This window comes from Loxodonta africana, chromosome 12, assembly GCF_030014295.1.
Source record: "Loxodonta africana isolate mLoxAfr1 chromosome 12, mLoxAfr1.hap2, whole genome shotgun sequence".
Taxonomy (NCBI): Eukaryota; Metazoa; Chordata; class Mammalia; order Proboscidea; family Elephantidae; genus Loxodonta; species Loxodonta africana.
Genome location: NC_087353.1, coordinates 53,573,260 through 53,593,093, shown reverse-complemented (window position 1 = coordinate 53,593,093; position 19,834 = coordinate 53,573,260). Strand labels below are relative to the sequence as shown.

Sequence of the window (19,834 nt, the reverse complement as noted above, 5' to 3'; positions counted from 1 at the left end):
TGCGGCCGCCCCCTCCCGCCGGGCCCGCCCCCGGCGCGCACGCCCCTCGCTTCATGGCATTCCCAGGCGGGCGGGCAGACGGGCGCGCGGTCTGGGACTCGCCCCGGCGCACCTCCCGGCCGGCTGCGGCGGCCCCTCCCAGGATCCTTGGACCTCCGGCGGCGGCGGTGAGAGGCGCGGCGGGAGGGGGCATGGGGCTCGGTGGGGCTGGCGGCAGCCCAACGGGGGGCCCATCCTCGGCCCAGCGAGGTCCCCGGGAGGCTCCGAGCGCGGCGGCCCGGGTGGGGTCCGAGGCAGGGTCTGTGGTCCAGGATCTGGTCTGCGGCGAGTCCCCGCCCGGCGGGCCCGGACTTTCCTCCCGGAGTTTCCCGAGCCGCCCGCGGAGACGGCCCAGCCCCGCTGGATTCCTCCAGGACCGGCGCGCCGCAAAAATAGCCTTTGGCCGGATTAACACGTCCGGCGGCCTGAGGACAGCTCGGCTCCAACCGCCGCCCAACAGCTGAGGGACCCAGGCAGCGGGAGGGCTCGAAGTCCAGGGGTCCCCAGACTTTTCTGGACACCCTTCACACTTCCCTTCCGGCCGGCCGCGGCTGTCGGTGTCTCCCAGTTGAAACTCCAGCTCAGAGGGTGGAACTTTCCGGGACTGACCAAAGATGGGAATAATATCTGTAGTAAGAACAGCTGCCACTCAAGCGTGGGGAACCTGACCTACCTTCGGCTTCAGCCCCTCATTTGCCAACACTGAACGGGGTGCCAGGAGCTCCTTCAAAGACCCCAGCCCAGGCCATGAGCAGCAGGCCATGCGTGAGCCTTCAGCCACTGCCCAGTGCCTTGGAGAAGGCCCTTTCCCTTGGTGGGGTGACAGCAAGACCCCAGCGCTCAGGGCAGAGGTGGGAGGCTGTCTGTCTGTATTGCTGGGGGCATGTCTGTGGGGTAGGAGAGCCCCCACTTAGGCCAGGCCTTGGCCCAAATGGTCCAAACCAGAAGGGTTTCCTTCGTCTGGGTGTGCAGCTCTGAGTTGTGAGCCTGTCTAGGTGGGTGGGGCCTGGATCTGGAGGCCCCAGCCCCATGCTGGGAACCCACTCACCCCCCACCTTGGGACTTCCTGGCAGAGACAAGATTCAAGGATGAAACTGGCTTTTCAGGTTTGGCCCAGCTGGATGCTGAAGCCAGGAGAGTCCCTGCTGAGATCGCCCCACCCCCATGGAGCCATCTCCAGCCCCCTTGCCCCCGACCCTGAATTGTGTGCAGCGGGGGGTCCAAGCACCTAGCTGTGGCTGAACAGGCTCCCTGAGCCAGAACCCCTTTCACCACAAACATTCTGGGTGTACTGGGTCCCCTGAGAATGGGGTTGGGGCAAGGGGGAGGGCACAGGAATTGCTGGCTCCAGACTGAAGGCGCTGGCCTGGGCCCCTTCCAACCTCTTCACCAGCCGACTGGCCACCTCCCCCCACCACTGCCGAGACAGGCAGACCAAAGGCCAAAGAGCTGCTACATGACCCAGCTTCATTTCCAGGCACAACTCCCCACCCTGGGAAGCATGCATCTGGGGGGGCTCAGTTCAGGCACAGCCCCCAGGCTGCCTCCTGCCTTTCAGGGACTACCTTGGGCCTTCTGCCTGTATCTTCCCAGCCCCAGTGGCTCCTCAGGGGCCTCTCAGTTGCTCCTGTGGGGCCTCAGCCCCCTCCCTGAGATGTGAGGACCCCCCCCCCAGTGCTGGCTCCAGTTACCCACCCTGCCCCCACCCTCATATCAGTGACAGAAGTGACTCTTGGCCCAGGATCGAATTCCTTGGCTGGAGACCCCTCTGTTTCCTGGGCTGGGTCTGTTTGGGGGCAGCTCCCTCCTCCCTCAACTGAGATGCCCCCAGTGGGAGGTGGAGGAGTGGGGGCCTCGGGGACCTGGCAGCCCCCCACAGCCCTGAGGCTGAGGAGCCTAGGTGGTCTGGCCTTTTCCTGGGGTCTTTGGCCAGGGCTCGCAGTGCCAGCAGGCTGGGTCCCATCCACCTCCAACCCCTGGTCGGATATGGCATGAGGCTTTTAACCCACTTTAGGTTCTGTGACCTGTTTTCCTTCAGGGTCTGTGACAGTTCAGTGGGGTCAGGCAGGGTCAGGACTGAGGCAGGTATGGTGACTCTGTCCCCCTAAGTTCTCATTTCTGGCTCTGCCTGATGTAGGGGCCACACCAGGAGAGAGCCTGTATGGGGTCAGTCAGAGGCCTTTCTGGGCCATTGTGTTGGAGTGCAGCCTCTCCCCTTTCCAGCCTGGGGGGCTTTTCACTTAACTCCTGGGGCCTGGCCATACTCCAGACTGGGGACCCAAAGTGTCCATCTCAGAGGGCAGGATACCCTGAATCTGCTCTCACTAAATTCTAGCTCTACCCCCTTGCAGGCTGTGTGGCCTGGACAGGTCCCTTAGCCTCTCTGAACCCCCGGGTTAAGCCTGTGTGAGGCCATCGAGTCAGGAACTTCCATCCTGGCTCTCTGAGTCCCCAGGCCTCATGTGTGGGGTGGGCAGTGGGCCATGGGCCGTGTCCCCCGCTACCTCCGGATAGTGCTCCCTCTCTGCCCCTGTGCATTGTCCTGTGGGCTGCTGGCTGGGCCCCTGCGCAAAACCACGTTTCCTCCTCGGAAAAGCAGAAGCGACTGTATCTCAGGGTCCCTGGAACATTTGAGGGGTGTCTTGTGTTTACAAGGAAACTCTGGTGGCATAGTGGTTAAGAGCTTGACTGCTAACCAAAAGGTCAGTAGTTCGAATCCACCAGGCACTCCTTGAAAACCCTATGGGACAATTCTGCTCTGTCTTATAGGGTTGCTGTGAGTTGGAATTAATGGCAATGGGTTTGTTTTTTTTTATGGTTTGTATTTGCAAAGGGCCTGGCAAATGTTATTTCCCCACACAATGCTGTTTACAGATGAGGAAACTGAGTCATAGAGAGGCCAGGTGCCTTTCCTTGGCCACATAGCAACACATGTGTAGAAGGACTGGGTTCTAAGCTGCTGGCCAGCTGGTGGCCCCCACCCCAAGGGGAAGCAAGGGTTGAAGATCAGATTAGTTGTCAGGCAGAAGTCAAGATCAGAGGCTGGGGTGCAGGCGGGGAGGCCAGAGGAGATAGGCCCTCTTGGGACAGCTCAGGTGATCTAAGGACACGTTTGGACAGGTGTCCCAGGGTGGGGCCATTGCTCCAGCTGACCTTGGCGGCACAGTGGACAGTCCCTTGGGTGGGGGAGTGCCTGGGTCTGGTGGGTTTGGCCCTCGGCCATCCACTCTGTTTCCAACCACACTTGTCTGCCTTGTCCTGTGGGTGTGTGTGTCGGGGAGGGGGGATGCAGGCCGGAGTCCTGTGTCCGTGGCTCACACCTAAGGGTGGGTAGGGGCAGAATTTGTCCACCCCTGACCCCTCCTGCCTGTCAGCTGCATGAGAAGGTGAAAGATCCTGTTCCCAGCACCCCCCATGGACTCTGCTCGCTCCTCATACCTGTCACCCTGGCCACCACCTCTCTTTGGGCCCACAGTCAGCTCCAGCCCTTCTGTGGTTGATTCACTGAGTTGTGGGCGCCTACCGTGTGTCGGCTCCGACATGGCCCCTGGCTCTCAGTAGAGAACCCTGAGGGTGCCTGCACCAGTGGTGGGGTTGGGCATCACTGCACTGGCTCCTCCTCCACCCACGCTAGGGCCAGCCTGAATGATTCCCAGTCCCTGTCCCAGTCCACAGACCTGAGTCATTGGGACCGTCTCCTTGCCCCCAGGCCCTGCCTCCTATGGCTGCAGCAGCCCCCTTTCTGAGTGAGTCTGTGGGGCTTCGACATGCAGGGCTGACCCTCTTGCTCAAAGCCTTGAGCCGCAGTGGCCCCTGTGGCCCCCGGGACTGGATCCTTGTCCCTGTGCCCGTACTCCTCCTGAGCCGCTTGGAGCCCTGGGTGCCCACAGTTTTGTGCCTTCTGGTGGACTAGGCCCCACGTTAGCATTTGCTTCCTATGTGGTTCTCACCTTTGCAAGCCCTCTGAGGTGTCCCATGGGCTGGGTTGGGCACAAGGGTGGCTGTGAGCTGTGTGACCTTGCACTGATGGGTCAGCAGCCCAAGCTGTATTGATGCGGTTGGAATTCCCCAGGAGGGGCTGCTTGGAACAAGAACCCACTGTACAGCTGCGGCGGGGGGGAGGCAGACACTGAGCCCACTGTCTCCTCTGGCTCAGCACCCTTCCTGCCCAACCCTTTGTTCAGCCTGGTCCTGCCCCCTCAACAGCCCTCTGAACCACTGTGGACCCCTGCCTCCATGAATCCCATTCACTTGAGGTCCAGATGGGGAGCTGGGCACACAGGGGTGGGGCCAGCCTGTCCCTGCAAACCCTCTTGCCACCACCCCAGTACAGAGCGGGAGTGAGGAGGAAGGATGAGGGGCGGGGATGCAGGCAGGAGGCCCTGGCCTCAGGGCTGCGCTGGACATCCCCTGCAGCCCAAGTCCCTCCCTGTGCTTTTACAGATCCTGCCTCCTCATTCATGCCACTCAGCTCTTTCCAGAGCCCCCTCCACCGAGCCTTCTAGAATCGGGGGTCGGCCCCTGTTGTGTGCAGGGGTGCGGCAGGGAAAGGCCCCATGATAAAGGAGGGGTGAGTGAGGAAAGCCCGTGCGGGTGCGTGTGTGTGTGTGGAGGTGTGAGGGGTCCAGTAGCAAAGGATCCTCAAAGTCCTATGTGGAAAGCATACTGGACAAAGGTGGAGAGAGGCTCCTGGAAGGGTGGCCGCCCTGCTCATCTGCGAATCCCAGCGGTGGCCCCTCTTCCCTTCTGCACTGGCCCCTTTTTAGGCTGAGTCATGTGGTGGTTGGTGGTGGGCACAAAGTCTGTGGGCTCAGGGGGCAGCGAAGGCCCTGCCCGCCAGCCTCAGGCACACTGTAGACAGCATAGCCCCCTGAATTGCTAAGGAGGTGCGCATCCTGTCCAGTGCCTGGTGCTAACCTATGAGGCCCCACGGGGCCATGCATGGCCTTGGGGGCCTGGATGAGGGAGCACCGCACCGGCCTCCTGAAGCCACTGGTGTCCTGTGCAGGGATGAGGTGCCCAGGATGCCTGGGCACCGTGGACAGGCAGCCTGGCTGGGTGAAAGGATCCCTCTGAGTCTTGGTTTCCAGGTGGGTGGGGGGTGGTGCGGCCCTCGAGCTGCCTTTCTGCCGTCGCTGGGCACGTGGCGCCCCCTGGTGTTAGCGGCGGGGTCTGCGCCCTGGTGGCTTCCACTGAGCAGAGTGGTGCCTCCACCTGCTGCTTCTTGATCTGGAAGGGCATGTCCCTTGGCATTCACGCCAGTCTGTCTGCATGTGGCTATTGATCTGTGATATGGAGCAACAGCATCCTGTACAATGCACCCGCACCCCGTGTAGCGTGTTGGGCGCTAGTGGTCCCATCTCAGGCGGGGCCTTGAGCAGCACACCCCAGGCTGTCTGTGTCCCCCAGCCTGGGTCCTCATCACCTTCTTGAGCCTTTGCTCAGGTATCACCTCTCAGGGTGGCCTTGCTGTCCCCAGCCCACTGTTGTGCCGTTCAGCACCGACTTAGCAGTTTGCCTCTGGTCTGGAACCTAAGCTTAGGAATGCAGGATTCTTGTCTGTTTTTCCTTATTTCTCCACTGCTGTGTTGCAAGCACTAGGAACAAGCCTTGATTCATAGCAGGTGCTCAGATATTGGCCATGTGAATCCACATTGTCTTGGACCTAGTGGTGCCAGAAAGGCCTGTGGGGGAGCATGGCAACACAGAACTGTGGCTGGGCCCCATGGGGCTCCCATACCCATGCCAAATCCTTGCAGGCATCCTCCCTTCCCACCTCCCCAGGGATAGGCCCAAGTGTCAGTGGTCAGAGGTCGGCTCCATGGTCATTACTGAGCCACACCCTGTGCCCCCAGGCCTGCCACGCCCTAGCTAATCTGAACCATGAGTGAGGTTCGCAGGGACAGCACAAGCAGCCTGCAGCGCAAGAAGCCGCCCTGGCTGAAGCTGGACATTCCAGCTGCAGCACCCCCAGCCACAGAGGAGTCCAGCTACCTGCAGGTAAGCCTTGGCTAACGGGCTTTGGGGACGCCCTGACTGCCCCCTCACCCTAACTCATTTCCTAGCCCCTGAGGCGCCAGGTTTTCCTTCGGAGTGTGAGCATGCCAGCCGAGACCGTCCGCGTGCCTTCGCCCCACCCTGAGCTCCGGAGACCTGTGCTGCAGCGCCAGACGTCCATCACGCAGACCATCCGCAGGTACTGCTCCTGGGTAGGCCTTTGCGCTGTGGGTAGGCCCTCCTGTCAGGCTTTGTTCTTGCTGTTCATCCCCACCTGACCCTGACCTCCTCCTCCGGCACCCACTGTGTCCCCCCACCTACTCTGCTCCCCTCAGTGCATGCTGTCTTGTTCTCTGTCTTTTTCCCACCTCCACTGCTGGCCTCCCTCCCAGCAGCCGACAGGTACGCTTTGAGCGTGTCCACACTCTGCCTGTCTGGGGCCCCCAGGCTGCCCGCAGGGCCCTCCTGCAGCGCCAGTCTCTCTCTCGGTCCCTGCTCAGGTACTCCAGGGTATGCATGCTCTGGCATGTGCATGGCACGTGGCCTTTTGGGAGCTGCCAGCATGGCTGGCGAGCCCTGGGGCTCCTAGTGGCAGGTGCTGGCCATGTTTCTGCTTGTATGTCTGAGTGGTGTGGGCAGCCTGTCCAGGCTGCAGTGGCTGCTGTCTGAACCTGTAGTGTCCCAGGTCATGGCTGCTACCTGGACCAGGCTCTTGAACTGACCTAAGGGCTGAGCCCCCAGCTCCTCCCCTGTCTCAGGGATGGGTGAGGACTCATTGAAATGCCCACCTGAGCAAGGTGCCTGTGTTTCTAGTGGGAATTTGGAGTTGGCTACTGCTTAGTGGGTTAACAAAGGCTCAAACTCATACTTCTACTCTTTTAATCAGATCATGCCCACTACACCCCTGCCCCAGGGAGGGATCAGAGGCCTGGGGTGAGGCAGGCCAAACACCCAGGAAGAGGGCTTGAGGGCTTGGGAAGGGGGTCTGGTGGCCCTGTGCTAAGGCCTTCCTGTGGCAGGGGCACTGCTGACTGGTTTGGAGTGAGCAAGGACAGTGACAGTACCCAGAAGTGGCAGCGCAAGAGCATCCGCCACTGCAGCCAGCGCTATGGGAAGCTGAAGCCCCAGGTCATCCGGGAGCTGGACTTGCCCAGCCAGGACAACATCTCACTGACCAGCACCGAGACACCACCCCCACTGTACGTGGGGCCGTGCCAGCTGGGCATGCAGAAGGTGTGCCCTGCCTGCTGCTGCTGCCCTTGCAACCCTTCCCCCCGCCCCCATGGTGTGGATGTGCAGTGGACACTGTCTTGCACTGGGGCTGGGGGCACAAGGTCTTGAGCGGAGGTGGCTCCTCAGGAGCTCACAGTCTGGAGAGGGCAGGTACTCAGCAAATGGTGATGCGAAGGCACCTAAAGATACACTGTAGGCAAAGGGGCCTTGGAGGAGGGGATAGAGTCCTGGGCTGTGCTTTGGCGCCATGGAGAGTATCCCAGGCCAAGTGAGCAGCCTATGCACAGGCCCTACTGATTAGGGGAGGGACCTCCCCCCAGATACTGTGGGTGGAGATGAGGCCTGCACAGCTGACCAGGGGCCCACAGGTTGAAGCTGATCCCTCTCTATGCAAGCCCAGGTTGGTCTGGTGGGCAGGGAGCCCTCACAGTGCCCATCCCCGTCCCTGACACCAGAGGCCTTCTCCCACACAGATCATTGACCCCCTGGCCAGGGGCAGGGCTTTCCGATTGGTGGATGACACCTCTGATGGCCTGAGCGCCCCGCACACACCCATCACGCCTGGCGCCACCTCCCTCTGCTCCTTCTCCAGCTCCCGCTCGGGCTTCAACCGGCTCCCCCGGCGGCGGAAGCGAGAGTCGGTGGCCAAGATGAGCTTCCGGGCAGCTGCGGCACTGGTGAAGGTGGGTGGGGTGAAGTGAGGGGGTGGGGTGAAAAGGTGTAATGTGGCAGCCCCCCATTTACCCCCTTGGCCACCCCCTTAACTGCACGTAGGGCCGCTCGGTGCGGGATGGCGTGGGGCGCAGGGCACATCGCTGCAGCTTCACTCCCGCCAGTTTCCTGGAGGAGGACACGGCTGACTTCCCTGACGAGCTGGACACGTCCTTCTTTGCCCGGGTAAGAACCCCTGGCAATGCCGAATACTGCTCCGTCCTCCTCCGTGTACCTGACCACGCGTGTTTGCTCAGGAAGGAGTCCTCCACGAGGAGCTGTCCACCTACCCAGATGAAGTGTTTGAGACCCCATCGGAGGCGGCGCTCAAGGACTGGGAGAAGGCCCCGGAGCAGGCGGACCTCACGGGCGGGGCTCTGGAGCGCAGTGAGCTGGAGCGCAGCCACCTGATGCTGTGAGTGCGGTGGGCCCTTGGGAACCCGCTGGGGTGTTCAGGGACCGGAGTGCCCAGGGAAGGGGCCGCGTTGTTACTGGGAGCCCAGCTCGGTCACCACGGCTGGGGACCCAGGGCTGTGTGCGGACAAGTCTTGGATGCCCCCTGTGGGAGGGGAGCTCAATCCTAGAGCCCATGGGCTGAATAGGACCAAGGCGGCAGTGGGAGCATGAATTAACACTTGTGGCCTCATGTCTGTTCCTGGTTCTCTCCTTCCTGCCATGTGGAGTGGGGCGCGGCTGTTGCTTCACCACTAGGAAGGGGTAGGACAGACAGACGGGCGTCCTGGTCCCGCCGAGGAGGGACCACAGCAGGCGGGGATCCGGGCGGGAGCTAACCGTGACGCCCTCCAGGCCTCTGGAGCGTGGGTGGCGAAAGCAGAAGGAGGGCGGCACGGTGGCCACGCAGCCCAAGGTGCGGCTGCGGCAGGAGGTGGTGAGCGCAGTAGGGCCGCGGCGGGGCCAGCGCATCGCAGTGCCAGTGCGCAAGCTCTTCGCCCGAGAGAAGCGTCCTTACGGACTGGGAATGGTGGGCCGGCTCACCAACCGCACCTATCGTAAGCGCATCGACAGCTACGTCAAGCGGCAGATCGAGGACATGGACGACCACAGGTGGGCGAGCGGGGCGGGCGGTGTCCGCGGGAGGGGCTGGGTGGGCGTGACCCGCTGACTCTCCGCCACACAGGCCCTTCTTCACCTACTGGCTCACCTTTGTGCACTCGCTTGTCACCATCCTGGCGGTCTGCACTTACGGCATCGCTCCAGTGGGCTTCTCGCAGCATGAGACGGTGGACTCGGTGAGCCTCCCGCCTTCCCCAGACTGATGTGTGGGTTCAGGCTGTACACCCCTCTAGCGGCTCTGGGAACTAGAGGACCCAGTGGGCGCGGCCTGATCCGCCCCCCTCGCCCAGGTGCTGCGGAATCGCGGCGTCTATGAAAACGTCAAGTACGTGCAGCAGGAGAACTTCTGGATCGGGCCCAGCTCGGTGAGGGCTGCGGGCCAGGTAGGGGTGAGGGCGGCGGGCTGGGCGGCGCTTCGGGGGGGGGGGGCCTGGCCGCAGCTCCACGTTCCGCTTGCTCGCCCGCAGGAGGCCCTCATCCACCTGGGCGCCAAGTTCTCACCCTGCATGCGACAGGACCCGCAGGTGCACAGCTTCATCCGCGCGGCTCGCGAGCGCGAGAAGCACTCCGCCTGCTGCGTGCGCAACGACCGCTCTGGCTGTGTGCAGACCTCCGAGGAAGAGTGCTCGGTGTGTGTGGCCGCCACCCCCTTCTCCGCGCTGCTGTTGGCGTGGAGCCAGTCACTGCTCTCCACCTTCATGGAGCCTCTGCCTGGTCTGCGCAGGCCTCCCTGCGCATTCCTTCCTTTTACCCTCAAACTACTCAAGCGCGCCACACTATGACATCCACTTTAATGTGCATTTTCAGATGTGGGTACGATCTTTCACCATGTGTCCTGGTTGTGTGCACGCGCCTTACTTTTACATAAGTGGTATTGCCTTATTTTTTCACGAAGCAATTAAAAAAAAAAAAAAAAAAAAGACCCATCTACGTTTTCATTATGAGGGGCAGTAGTTTAGTTCTGATTTTTGACACAGTTATTTTCTGATTTTAATCTAATACAAATTATGCTGTTGAATAAAATCTCCCCTGAAATCCACGTGCATTTCCGGAGTGTAAATTCCTAGAGGTCGAGTTGTGCGGTCAGAGGGTGCCAGGCTGCCCTCCAGGGAGGATAAAAATAGTTTGCTTTGACTCCTGCCTCCCTCGGCCCCCTCACTGCTAACTGGGGGCTGAGCCCTGTGTCTTCCACAGTCCACACTGGCACTTTGGGTTAAGTGGCCCATCCATCCCAGCGCCCCAGAGCTCGCTGGCCACAAGAGGCAGTTTGGCTCTGTCTGCCACCAGGACCCCAGGTTAGTCCCCACGGCTACCCCTCACCAACTGGGAGGGGAGGACTGTGGCACAGGAAGGCTTCCAGGGGCCTGAAGTTTTTCTGACCAGGTGCTGTGCTCTTGTAGGGTGTGTGATGAGCCTTCCTCTGAGGACCCCCATGAGTGGCCTGATGACATCACCAAGTGGCCGGTGAGTAGGGATCTTGGAGGTGTCACCCTTGTCATGGAGGATAGGGAGCCACATTTTACCCACCAGTGATACCATTGAGGGCTCCATCTAGGCTCCACCACAGCTACCTGGTGCTGTGGCCTGGCCTTCACCAGCTTGTCCACCAGTGCCTGCCTTTGAGCAAATGATCTGAGCAAGGCCCGCAGACATGTGGAGATCAAGTGGCATTGTTCCAAATACAGAAATGGGCTGGCTGAGGTTTAGGGTGCAGCAGCCTGTGCCAAGTCAAGGGAGGCCTGTTTCCTACCCTACTAACCTCTCCCTCCAAGCGTGGTGTGGTGCCCAGAGTTGGGGGAGGCCCTGGTCCAGCTCCAGCTCATTCCCATCTGTGACCCAGATCTGCACCAAAAACAGCGCCGGGAACCACACCAACCATCCCCACATGGACTGTGCCATCACAGGTCGGCCCTGCTGCATCGGCACCAAGGGCAGGTGTGTGCCATGTGTGTACTTGTAGGATGGGAGTGTGCATGCAGGATGGATGCATGTGCATGCATGAGCCTATGCATATGTGTGTGTACACATAGGACAGATGTGTATGAACGCATGTAGGCATAGGTGCATGCATGCATGAGGATGTGTGTACGTGGCTGCATGCAGTTGGTCCCCAGGCTCAGCATTGGTGAGGGACTATGCCCTTCTCTCTCACAGAATTCCGAAACAATCCAAAACACCAAGGGGAATGTGCTTAAAATGGTCTGGACTTATCTGGGGTCATCAAAGGCAGGCGGGTGGGTGGGGGGCACATGCCTCTGACCCTGGGGCCTCAGTAGTCCCCCCTACCATGGGGGGCACCCTCCCACCCTCAGCCTGACTTTCCAGGTGTGAGATCACCTCCCGGGAGTACTGTGACTTCATGAGGGGCTACTTTCACGAGGAGGCCACACTTTGCTCTCAGGTAGGTCTTGGGGCAGAGGGTGATGCCCCCCGCCACCGTGGGTGCTAATGGCCACTCTGTGCAGGTGCACTGCATGGATGATGTGTGCGGGCTCCTGCCCTTCCTCAACCCTGAGGTGCCCGACCAGTTCTACCGCCTGTGGTTGTCCCTCTTCTTGCACGCAGGGCAAGTGACACACTGGGCATGGTGGGGTGTGCTGGGGAGTGGCCAGGCTTGGATGGCAGGCTCCCACCGTCCTGAGTATCCCCTCCCCTCCCCCACCTCAGGATCCTGCACTGCCTGGTGTCCGTCTGCTTCCAGATGACCATCCTGCGGGACTTGGAGAAGCTTGCCGGTTGGCACCGCATCTCCATCATCTACCTGCTGAGTGGCATCACTGGCAACCTGGCCAGTGCCATCTTCTTGCCTTACCGTGCAGAGGTGAGGTGTCCCTCGGGTGGGTACACTCATGCACATCTGTCCACGTCCAGCACTGGATCAGGTCCCTCTGTTTGGCCCTTGGTTCTGATTGGTTCCAGGCCAGGGAGGTGGGGCAAGAGGAAGTGAGACCTGGGTCAGCTCCGGTGCCTCGAACCCCCACAGGTGGGCCCGGCTGGGTCGCAGTTTGGCATTCTGGCCTGCCTCTTTGTGGAGCTGTTCCAGAGCTGGCAGATCCTGGCGAGTCCGTGGCGTGCTTTCTTCAAGCTGCTGGCTGTGGTACTCTTCCTCTTCACCTTTGGGCTGCTGCCTTGGATCGACAACTTTGCCCACATCTCTGGCTTTGTCAGTGGCCTCTTCCTCTCCTTTGCCTTCCTGCCATACATCAGCTTTGGCAAGTTTGACCTGTACCGCAAGCGCTGCCAGATCATCATCTTCCAGGCCGTGTTCCTGGGGTTGCTCGGCAGCCTGGTGGTCCTCTTCTACTTCTACCCTGTACGTTGTGAGTGGTGTGAGTTCCTCACCTGTATCCCCTTCACTGACAAGTTCTGTGAGAAGTACGAGCTAGATACGCAGCTGCACTGAGCTAGGCCCGAGGGGTGGGGGCTGCAGCCATGCTCCAGCAGGCCTGGAGCCCGGTGCCAAGCCTGCCTCTGCCCTTGCTGGCTGGCCAGATCATGTTTCTGAACACAGACCTCTGTGCCTTGTTCACTTCTGTTGAACCTCTCATGTCACCATGTTTGTTACACTAATGCCCATAATCACCTTCTAACTAGTCTCTTTTGACAACCACCTCACGCGGCCAGTAAACGAATGGGAGCGTTTTAGCTGCCGTTACCTTAATCCTAGCTGCCTCCTCCTTCTGGGATCCGATCGTGTGGCTGTGGAGGGAGGTCCTTCAGCCGGGTGGATGCACGGTGCCCTTCCTTTGGTGACTGGTAGGTGATGGTGGGGTGGGGTGCCCCAATGATGCCCTTGCCCTCAGCCCTGCTGGAGAGCCCCCATGCTTGGTCCAGCCAACAGCTGTAGTTTCAGTCCCATGCTCCCTCCTTTTCACCCAGTGAGCCCCAAGGGGCCTCTGGTCCAGCCCATATCTGTGTTACACACATTCTACCCTGGTCCCACAAACAGAAACAAAGACAGCTGCTCTGCTTGTCCCCCTTGCTGTACAGATCACGGCATGAGCAGTTTGCCATCTGGGGAACCATGCAGCCACAGGGCACAGGTGGTCACCCTGGACCTCAGGGCCCATGTGTTCCAACCCTGCTCCCTTTCTCCACCTCCCTATGGGGCAGCATTTGTACCTCCTGGCTGGGGTACTCTGGCTTTTTGACTTTCAAACTAAAAAGCAAACATTTATTTTGTATATGAGGCTGTCCTGTGGGATCCACATGTAGTCAGGTTTGGGCCTCAGGAGGGCTTCAGATCAAGTAAATGGAAGAGAAATGAGGACCTGACAGTCATGGAGCTCACATTGTTGGTTCCAGATGGGGGAGGAAGGAGGAGGCAAAGCACAACTGGGGTGAGGCTGCAACCTGCCTTTCTGTGAAGGAGACAGTGGCCAAGGGTAATGTCCTGAGGAGAAGAGTTTGTCCCCCACACCTCTGTCCTTGCTGGAGGCTCACTTTTGTCTCAGCTTTTTGATAAAGGAGACCTCATCCCGATTCCGGATGCCATAACTGAAAGAGAAAGAAAGGTCGGATGTGTCTGATGGGCAGAAAGAGACACCAGTGACTCCTACCTGGGGCCTGTGAAAAAGAAGGGAAAGAAAGGGGAGAAGAGGGGTTGGTGCCAGGGAGAAGGAGGCAGAGCGAGGAAGTGGCTCATGCTGTTCAGTGGGTGGCCCTTCCCCTCTACATGCTTACATTTCCCTCCATCTGACCTGTGCACATCCACAGGACCCTGATGTTCTCACAGTGGTGAGAGCCAGCCAGGACTGCTGTAGCCAACTCCTCTGCCTGCCCTTTTAGTGGGCATGGCTGAGATCCGGCACATAGGTGTTTTTGGGAAGCCCCTTCCTTTATGAGAGTACAGGGACTAGAGGCAGACAAGGACCAGACACCCCTCAGCAGCTCAAGATGTGGCCAGGACTTACTCTCGGAGCTTCTTCCTGTCTTCTGTGAGCTTTTCTCCCACAAAGGTCAGATAATAGGTCCTCCACACGTAGGACCTGCAAGAGGGAGACTCAGGAAACAAGGAGTTCTCTTCCTGCATGATGTGCACACCAGGCCTGAAGGAGCTACAAGGGGCACTGGTCCCAAAGGGCTGCATAGGGGTCGAACACCCTTGGCAGAAATGCACTGGTGCAGAGTAGGAGAGAGAGAGAGAGAGAGAGGGAGGGAGGGAGGGAGGGAGGGGTGGGCCCTGACCGAGCAGTGCTGTCTGTAACCAGGGAGACCATTTCATGTCACACTGGAAATGCCTAAAGGTGCCCCCAAGTGAAGAGTCAAGCAGCGGAGGCGGGACAACACAGATGAGCATGTTTAGAAAGGAGGCAGTGGCAGGAATCCATGGAAGACCTGTCTCTGCCTGAACGAGCTCGAGACAGGGCACTCACCCCTCAGTCATGGCAGAGGACCAGAGAGCACAGGTCCAACATGTGTGCATGCTGGCTTGGGAATTGCTCCACTCACCAGCTGATGTGCTGAATACCCCCTTCACGCTCCTGCCGCAGCTGCACATATCTTTGGATGGCCTTCTTCAGGTCCAGGACTGTGGCGTTCTGCACGACGACCACAGCTGCAGCCAGGGATACAAATGGGAGAAGACCTCAGGTCAGTGGGCACCACAGGCCAACCTCGGGGCAGCGCAGGTTCATGGTGGCCTTGATGTCTCTGGCAGCCCTGAGAAAGCACAGTGGCAGGGAGGAGGGCATCACTTACGCATGACCTCTCCGTCCATCTTGCACACACAGACAGTCATGGCCTGGCCATACTCCAGTGCTATCTGGGAGTTGACCTCTTCCAAAGTAACCTGGAAAAGACAAAGGTGGGGTGCTCTTCTCATCATCCCAAATGACAATGAACAAAACAAGTTGACAGAGGCCAAAAAGTGGTGTCCATGTTTTACGACAAGCAAGTAGAGGAAAGGATCCTTGCCTATATTAGGGCTCGCAGTTCTTCAGCACCCCGATCTCGAATTTCACCCATACTTTTCAAGTTTAAGGATCAAAGTGGACAGAGGCTCCAGTAAAAGAAGGGCATAGAAACAGGGTCGCTATGAGTCGGAACCGACTCGACGGCACCTAACAACAACAGAAATAGGCAGGAAAATGCGCCCTCCGAGGACCAGCCCTGTGCTTCCTCCAGCTCAGGGGCTGCAATATCCACACGACCTCGGGGTCCGCTCCCCGCCGCTCCTGCCCCGGCCTCGCTGGGAAAGACCCCGGCTGCGCACCTGGATCGGCAGATCGCAGAGCAGGGGGTCCTGCACCACCATGGCGAGACCCTCCTGGAACACGTCCACCACCTCCGAGTGCGGTAGCGCCTCGTCGTCGTCCTCGTCGACCTCCGACGCCTCGGGACGCGCCTCAGCCTCAGCCCCCTCCAGGGCTGCGTCCGCCGTGGGTCTCCCGCCCCGGCCAGTCGGCGAGAGGTGGACGAATTGCGTGCACAAAAGGACTGTGGACCGCAGAGCGAGCCTGGACAGCCATTGGTGCGCTTGGGGGCGGGGCGGGCCACCTTGACCAATGAGAAGTGCAAGACCGTCTGCTGCTGGGCACGCTGGGAGCGCGAGGCCAGCGTGCCTATTGGTGGCCTGAGGAGTGCCTTGCCTGGGCCAATGAGAGCTCGAGGCCGGGCGAGCGCCGGCGCCCAGCGGACGCGGAGGTTGCCGGGAATCAGGATGCTGCAGGGGCTGGCGGAGTCGGGCTGATTCGGCGGCTATGCTGCTTTTCTGCCCGGGCTGCGGAAACGGGCTGATTGTGGAGGAGGGGCAGCGCTGCCACCGCTTCGCCTGCAATACCTGCCCTTACGTGCACAACATCACCCGCAAGGTGGGTCCCACCTTCTCCCGCTATCCGCTCATGCCCACGTCGGCTCTGCCTTTGAGACGATCGGAGCCAGCCTCTAATCCCGTAGAACAGTCCCGGGGTTATCGCAGAAAAATGCTGGCTAGGCTCCCTGCGCAGTGTGCTCTTCACTGAGCCGAGTCAAGTCCCAGCAGTCCGTGCTCAGAAACCTCCAGTGGTTCCCGGCCGGCTGGGAGTAAAAGCAGTTCTCACAGGGCACCCCCAGGCTCTAGCCCTGACCCCGCCCGCCTGCTTCTCGGATTTCGCCTCCTCACGTCCTTCTCCCTCTCGCTCTTTTTCCCTAACAGCACCGGCCACTGCGGTATCTCCCGTCATGCTCCGGCGCTGCTACCTGCAGGACCTTTGCATAGGTTGTTCAGCTGGGCGCACTTTTGCTCTGGATCCACGTGACTTGGTGGTCCCGTCTTTACTTAAATGATTACACTAAAGTTACAGCCCTCTCAATTTTATTCTCCTACCCGGTTTTATTTTTTCCATGGGACACGTACCTTCTAATATACTTTATAATTTACTCATGTGCTTTGTTTATTAATACTAAAACATAAGCTGCAGGAGTGCAGGGAGTTTTTCTCTGTTATGTCCCTTTCTGTATCCTAGTCTGAATGCCTGGAATGGAACCTGCATTAGAATGGGTGTTTAGTAAAAGAAGGCTGCATACTGTACTATAGGAGCCCTGGCGGCACAGTGGTTAGGCGCTCGGCTGCTAACCCAAACGTTGGCGGTTTAAACCCACCAGCTGCCTCTCGGAGAGAAAGATGTCGCAGTCTATTTCCGAAAAGATTTACAGCCTTGGAAATCCTATGGGGCAATTCTCCGTCCTAGAGGGTCTCTCTGAGTTGGAATTGATTCTGTGGCAATGGGTTTGGTTTTGGGTATACTGTATTATAAGTGGACAATATTTTAGTATTTTTCCATTGATAATACATCTTGAGGAGCCCTGGTCGTGCAGTGTTTAAGAGCTATGGCTGCTAACCAAAAGGTCGGCAGTTCAAATCCACCAGCTGCTCCCTGGGAAACTCTATGGGCAGTTCTACTGTGTTGTATAGGATTGCTGTGAGTGAGAATCAGTGCAACGGCATTGGGTTTAATACATCTGGAACACTATACTTTTCAGAAGTAGAGTATGTTTGTGCTGCCTCAGTTTTGTTATTTGCATACACTCTAGTGTATAACTGTGTTGTGGGAGTTTAGAGTCCCAAAAGACGGGAAGAGCGAACCCTTATGTAACCCTGAAAGTTTCAGGGATGTCTGATAAAAGAAGCCAACTGTAAGCTGCTTTGAAACCTCTCTCTACCTGGGTGGGGGGTGTCTGGGCTACCCAGCTAAGTGGTATTCTTTGGTTTCCATTTTATACGTTTCTCTCATATTGGATTATCATGTGCCCTGGAGAGGTGGGAGAGAAGGAGGGCCACACCTAACCCATTTTTCTTCCTCTGATCATCCCAGGGAAACCCTGGTGGCATAGTGGTTAAGTGCTACAGCTGCTAACCAAAAGGTCAGCAGTTTGAACCTGCCAGGCGCTCCTTGGAAACTCTATGGCACAGTTCCACTCTGTCCTATAGGGTCGCTATGAGTCGGAATTGACTCGACGGAAATGGGTTTTTTTTTTTTTTTTGTAATCCTCCCAGAGATCTGTGACTGCTCAAACTACCCCTCTCCTCTTGGTGGGCAACCTGTTCACCAGAAAACCAAACCCACTGCCGTTGAGTCGATTCCGACTCATAGTGACCCTATAGAACAGAGTAGAACTGCGCCATAGAGTTTCCAAGGAGCACCTGGCGGGTTCAAACCACCGACCTCTTGGTTAGTAGCCAGCAGCCATAGCACTTAACAACTATACAACCAGGGTTTCCAACCTGGTCACAGGTTCTCTATATTCACAGCCCTGGCCTGTGAGAGCAGGAACTTTGTTGTTATTTACTGTTCCTCCACTGCTTGTTGGAGGAAGCAAGTCTGGGAAGACACCTGAGGACTGTTCTGGTTTGGTGGCCCAGGGTTTGTACCAATCACTTCCTTGGAGAGTCTGAAGACTTTTTGTTTGTTAGGTGACAAATCGGAAGTATCCCAAGCTGAAAGAAGTAGATGATGTACTTGGGGGAGCAGCTGCCTGGGAGAATGTCGACTCCACTGCAGGTGAGGGGAGCTCTTTTCATTACAAAGCTGTAGAGAATTACAAGGCTGCCCGCTGCATCTCCATGTCAGAGTCTGTAACGGTGTACTTCTCATGGGGCTTCTAAAAGTAGAAGTCATACTGTGTGCTTTCTTCCTTAAAAATTTATTCGTAAGACACATAATATTGGTATAACCCTTGGAGTCATACAGACTGGGTTAGATTCTTGGTGACTTTTTGTCATGGGGCCTTGGTGAGCCCCTTGGCCTCTCTGGGGCTGATACATGCTCATGGGCTGTGCAAAGATTAAGTGAGTTTTACAGCGCTTGAGTTCAGGAAGCACTCAGCAGATGGTAGCTGGGGTCACAGTGGCAATAAAAATCAGAGTATAAGGAGAAAATATGGTCTTTTTGTTTGAATGTTTAAATGTTTAATCACTCCTTGCCAAGAGAGATAGCTGTGACCAGGGAAGGAAAGAGGAGAGCCCCAGATCTAACCTGTATGGAGAGGGGGAAGTGCTAACTCAAGGTTAGCACTCCTTTTTCTGTCCTATAGAGAGGAACATCCAAATTCGCTAGGTTAAAGATTAACATCTGCAGAATCTGCTGTGGAAAGATGAAATGTGTGCTCAGTGTTGGGAATGTTCTTTTTAGAGGGCTGTCAGTTTCTCAGAGTGACATCTTGAAGGTAAACATGTCCCTTGGAGCACTTTGAAGAGGAATGGGAAGTGTCAGGAGATCTTGATAAGAGCAGCCTTAGTGCCAAATGCCAAAATGGGCCCCTGAATGTGATGGGAAATGGTGCGTCAAGGGTGGGTCATTGAAGAATTACAGGAACTTAGTTGGGATACCAGAAAGCTTGTGTTCATGCCTGGGGAGGATGACGCCCTTGCCAGGGAAATCAGCAGGTATAGGCCCAGAGTCACCTTCTGTATTATCTCCCCAACGGGCCTCCAATCAGACATGAATAGGAAAATGGGACCCTGAGAAGGGAGGAGGGGAGTTTTTAAGGTCTCATGTCCCCTGATTCCCCTATGGTTGGAGCACAGTGGGAATGATGCCCCCATTTGTAGATTTAATCCTGTGATCACTGGCTGTGCCTTCACCAAGCTATGAGGAAGGTCATATTAGCAGAGGTCTTCCTTGGCCCCAGTGCCACTGACTTCAACAGGTGTGCTGGTCATGAGCATCGTTTCTGTGTTATGTGGGTCACTGTTGTGTTTTTTTTTTATTGCCAGAGCTGTGTCCCAAATGTGAACATCCTCGTGCCTACTTCATGCAGCTTCAGACCCGCTCTGCTGATGAGCCAATGACCACCTTCTACAAGTGCTGCAATGTCCAGTGTGGACACCGCTGGAGGGACTAGGGGCCAGGCAGGCCCAGCCGTGTTGGCTTCTGGTCCCCTATAATGTGATGAATCCCCAGTGGGACTGTGATCTGTGTCTTGAGTGCCATGGGCCTTTGATGGTGTGATGGAAAGGCAACCCTTTTGTGTGAAGAGACAAGGAGTGTAGGCATGCAGCCCATCTGCCAGTTGGAGTGGACAATTTCGTTGATGTCCAGGGAGTTTTTGTGCATGGGAAGAAACACGCTCCACTATGTCTGCCCTTCGTAAGGTCCAGGCTGTTCATATTTCTGTGTATCAAGCAATTGACATTTCCTCACTGTCAGCTCGCAGTCTTCAATATTTATACTGTCATGCAGATAATAAAGACATAGAAACCTAGTATATTGAACTTGCCTAAATATTTAATTGTTTATTGCAAACTTAAGCAAAATTTCTCCTGAATATTTAAAATGAAAAGTACAATATTACCTTCTCT

At 57.6% G+C, this 19,834-nt stretch overlaps 3 protein-coding genes across 5 annotated transcripts; 2 read left to right on the top strand and 1 right to left on the bottom strand.

The window, feature by feature from the left end:
- Nucleotides 1–272: 272 nt before the first annotated feature.
- Nucleotides 273–12,715, top strand: RHBDF1 (rhomboid 5 homolog 1). Of its 3 annotated transcripts, none has more exons than XM_023557596.2 (17): nt 273–6,039; nt 6,120–6,235; nt 7,056–7,269; nt 7,743–7,952; nt 8,044–8,166; nt 8,238–8,395; nt 8,788–9,045; nt 9,119–9,230; nt 9,345–9,437; nt 9,522–9,683; nt 10,249–10,349; nt 10,455–10,518; nt 10,895–10,989; nt 11,380–11,455; nt 11,520–11,620; nt 11,722–11,875; nt 12,038–12,715. In XM_023557596.2, exons 1-17 carry the CDS (start codon nt 5,923–5,925, stop codon nt 12,455–12,457), a joined length of 2,574 nt encoding a protein of 857 aa, XP_023413364.1. In that variant the 5' UTR covers nt 273–5,922; the 3' UTR covers nt 12,458–12,715. The 3 variants fall into 3 exon arrangements, with proteins under 3 accessions (XP_023413364.1, XP_023413363.1, XP_023413365.1); XM_023557595.2 differs by having other exon boundaries at nt 275–6,039; nt 6,105–6,235; XM_023557597.2 differs by having other exon boundaries at nt 276–6,039; nt 6,105–6,235; nt 9,345–9,419.
- A 483-nt stretch (nt 12,716–13,198) lies between these two features.
- On the bottom strand, nt 13,199–15,376 carry SNRNP25 (small nuclear ribonucleoprotein U11/U12 subunit 25). The gene is made up of 5 exons (XM_064295256.1): nt 15,269–15,376; nt 14,755–14,845; nt 14,506–14,611; nt 13,968–14,042; nt 13,199–13,551 (listed from the first exon to the last, which is right to left on the bottom strand). The coding sequence occupies exons 1-5, from the start codon at nt 15,308–15,310 to the stop codon at nt 13,494–13,496; spliced, it is 372 nt and encodes a 123-aa protein (XP_064151326.1). The 5' UTR covers nt 15,311–15,376; the 3' UTR covers nt 13,199–13,493.
- Nucleotides 15,377–15,537: 161 nt separating this feature from the next.
- Nucleotides 15,538–19,737, top strand: POLR3K (RNA polymerase III subunit K). Its single transcript, XM_003417809.4, has 3 exons — nt 15,538–15,866; nt 17,948–18,035; nt 19,250–19,737. The coding sequence occupies exons 1-3, from the start codon at nt 15,756–15,758 to the stop codon at nt 19,375–19,377; spliced, it is 327 nt and encodes a 108-aa protein (XP_003417857.1). The 5' UTR covers nt 15,538–15,755; the 3' UTR covers nt 19,378–19,737.
- The last annotated feature ends 97 nt before the right edge of the window (nt 19,738–19,834 follow it).

Excerpts from the sequence above, each read along its gene's own strand:
- SNRNP25 (XM_064295256.1), bottom strand. The coding sequence starts at position 15,310 with ATGGTGGTGCAGGACCCCCTGCTCTGCGATCTGCCGATCCAG. Across the intron at positions 14,612-14,754 it reads GATGGACGGAGAGGTCATGC|CTGTGGTCGTCGTGCAGAAC; the intron begins GTAAGTGATGCC and ends CCCTGGCTGCAG. Across the intron at positions 13,552-13,967 it reads GACAGGAAGAAGCTCCGAGA|TTATGGCATCCGGAATCGGG; the intron begins GTAAGTCCTGGC and ends TTTCTCTTTCAG.
- POLR3K (XM_003417809.4), top strand. The coding sequence starts at position 15,756 with ATGCTGCTTTTCTGCCCGGGCTGCGGAAACGGGCTGATTGTGGAGGAG. Across the intron at positions 15,867-17,947 it reads TGCACAACATCACCCGCAAG|GTGACAAATCGGAAGTATCC; the intron begins GTGGGTCCCACC and ends TTTGTTTGTTAG. Across the intron at positions 18,036-19,249 it reads GAATGTCGACTCCACTGCAG|AGCTGTGTCCCAAATGTGAA; the intron begins GTGAGGGGAGCT and ends TTTTATTGCCAG.
- RHBDF1 (XM_023557595.2), top strand. The coding sequence starts at position 5,923 with ATGAGTGAGGTTCGCAGGGACAGCACAAGCAGCCTGCAGCGCAAGAAG. Across the intron at positions 6,040-6,104 it reads AGGAGTCCAGCTACCTGCAG|CCCCTGAGGCGCCAGGTTTT; the intron begins GTAAGCCTTGGC and ends CTCATTTCCTAG. Across the intron at positions 9,046-9,118 it reads GAGGACATGGACGACCACAG|GCCCTTCTTCACCTACTGGC; the intron begins GTGGGCGAGCGG and ends TCCGCCACACAG.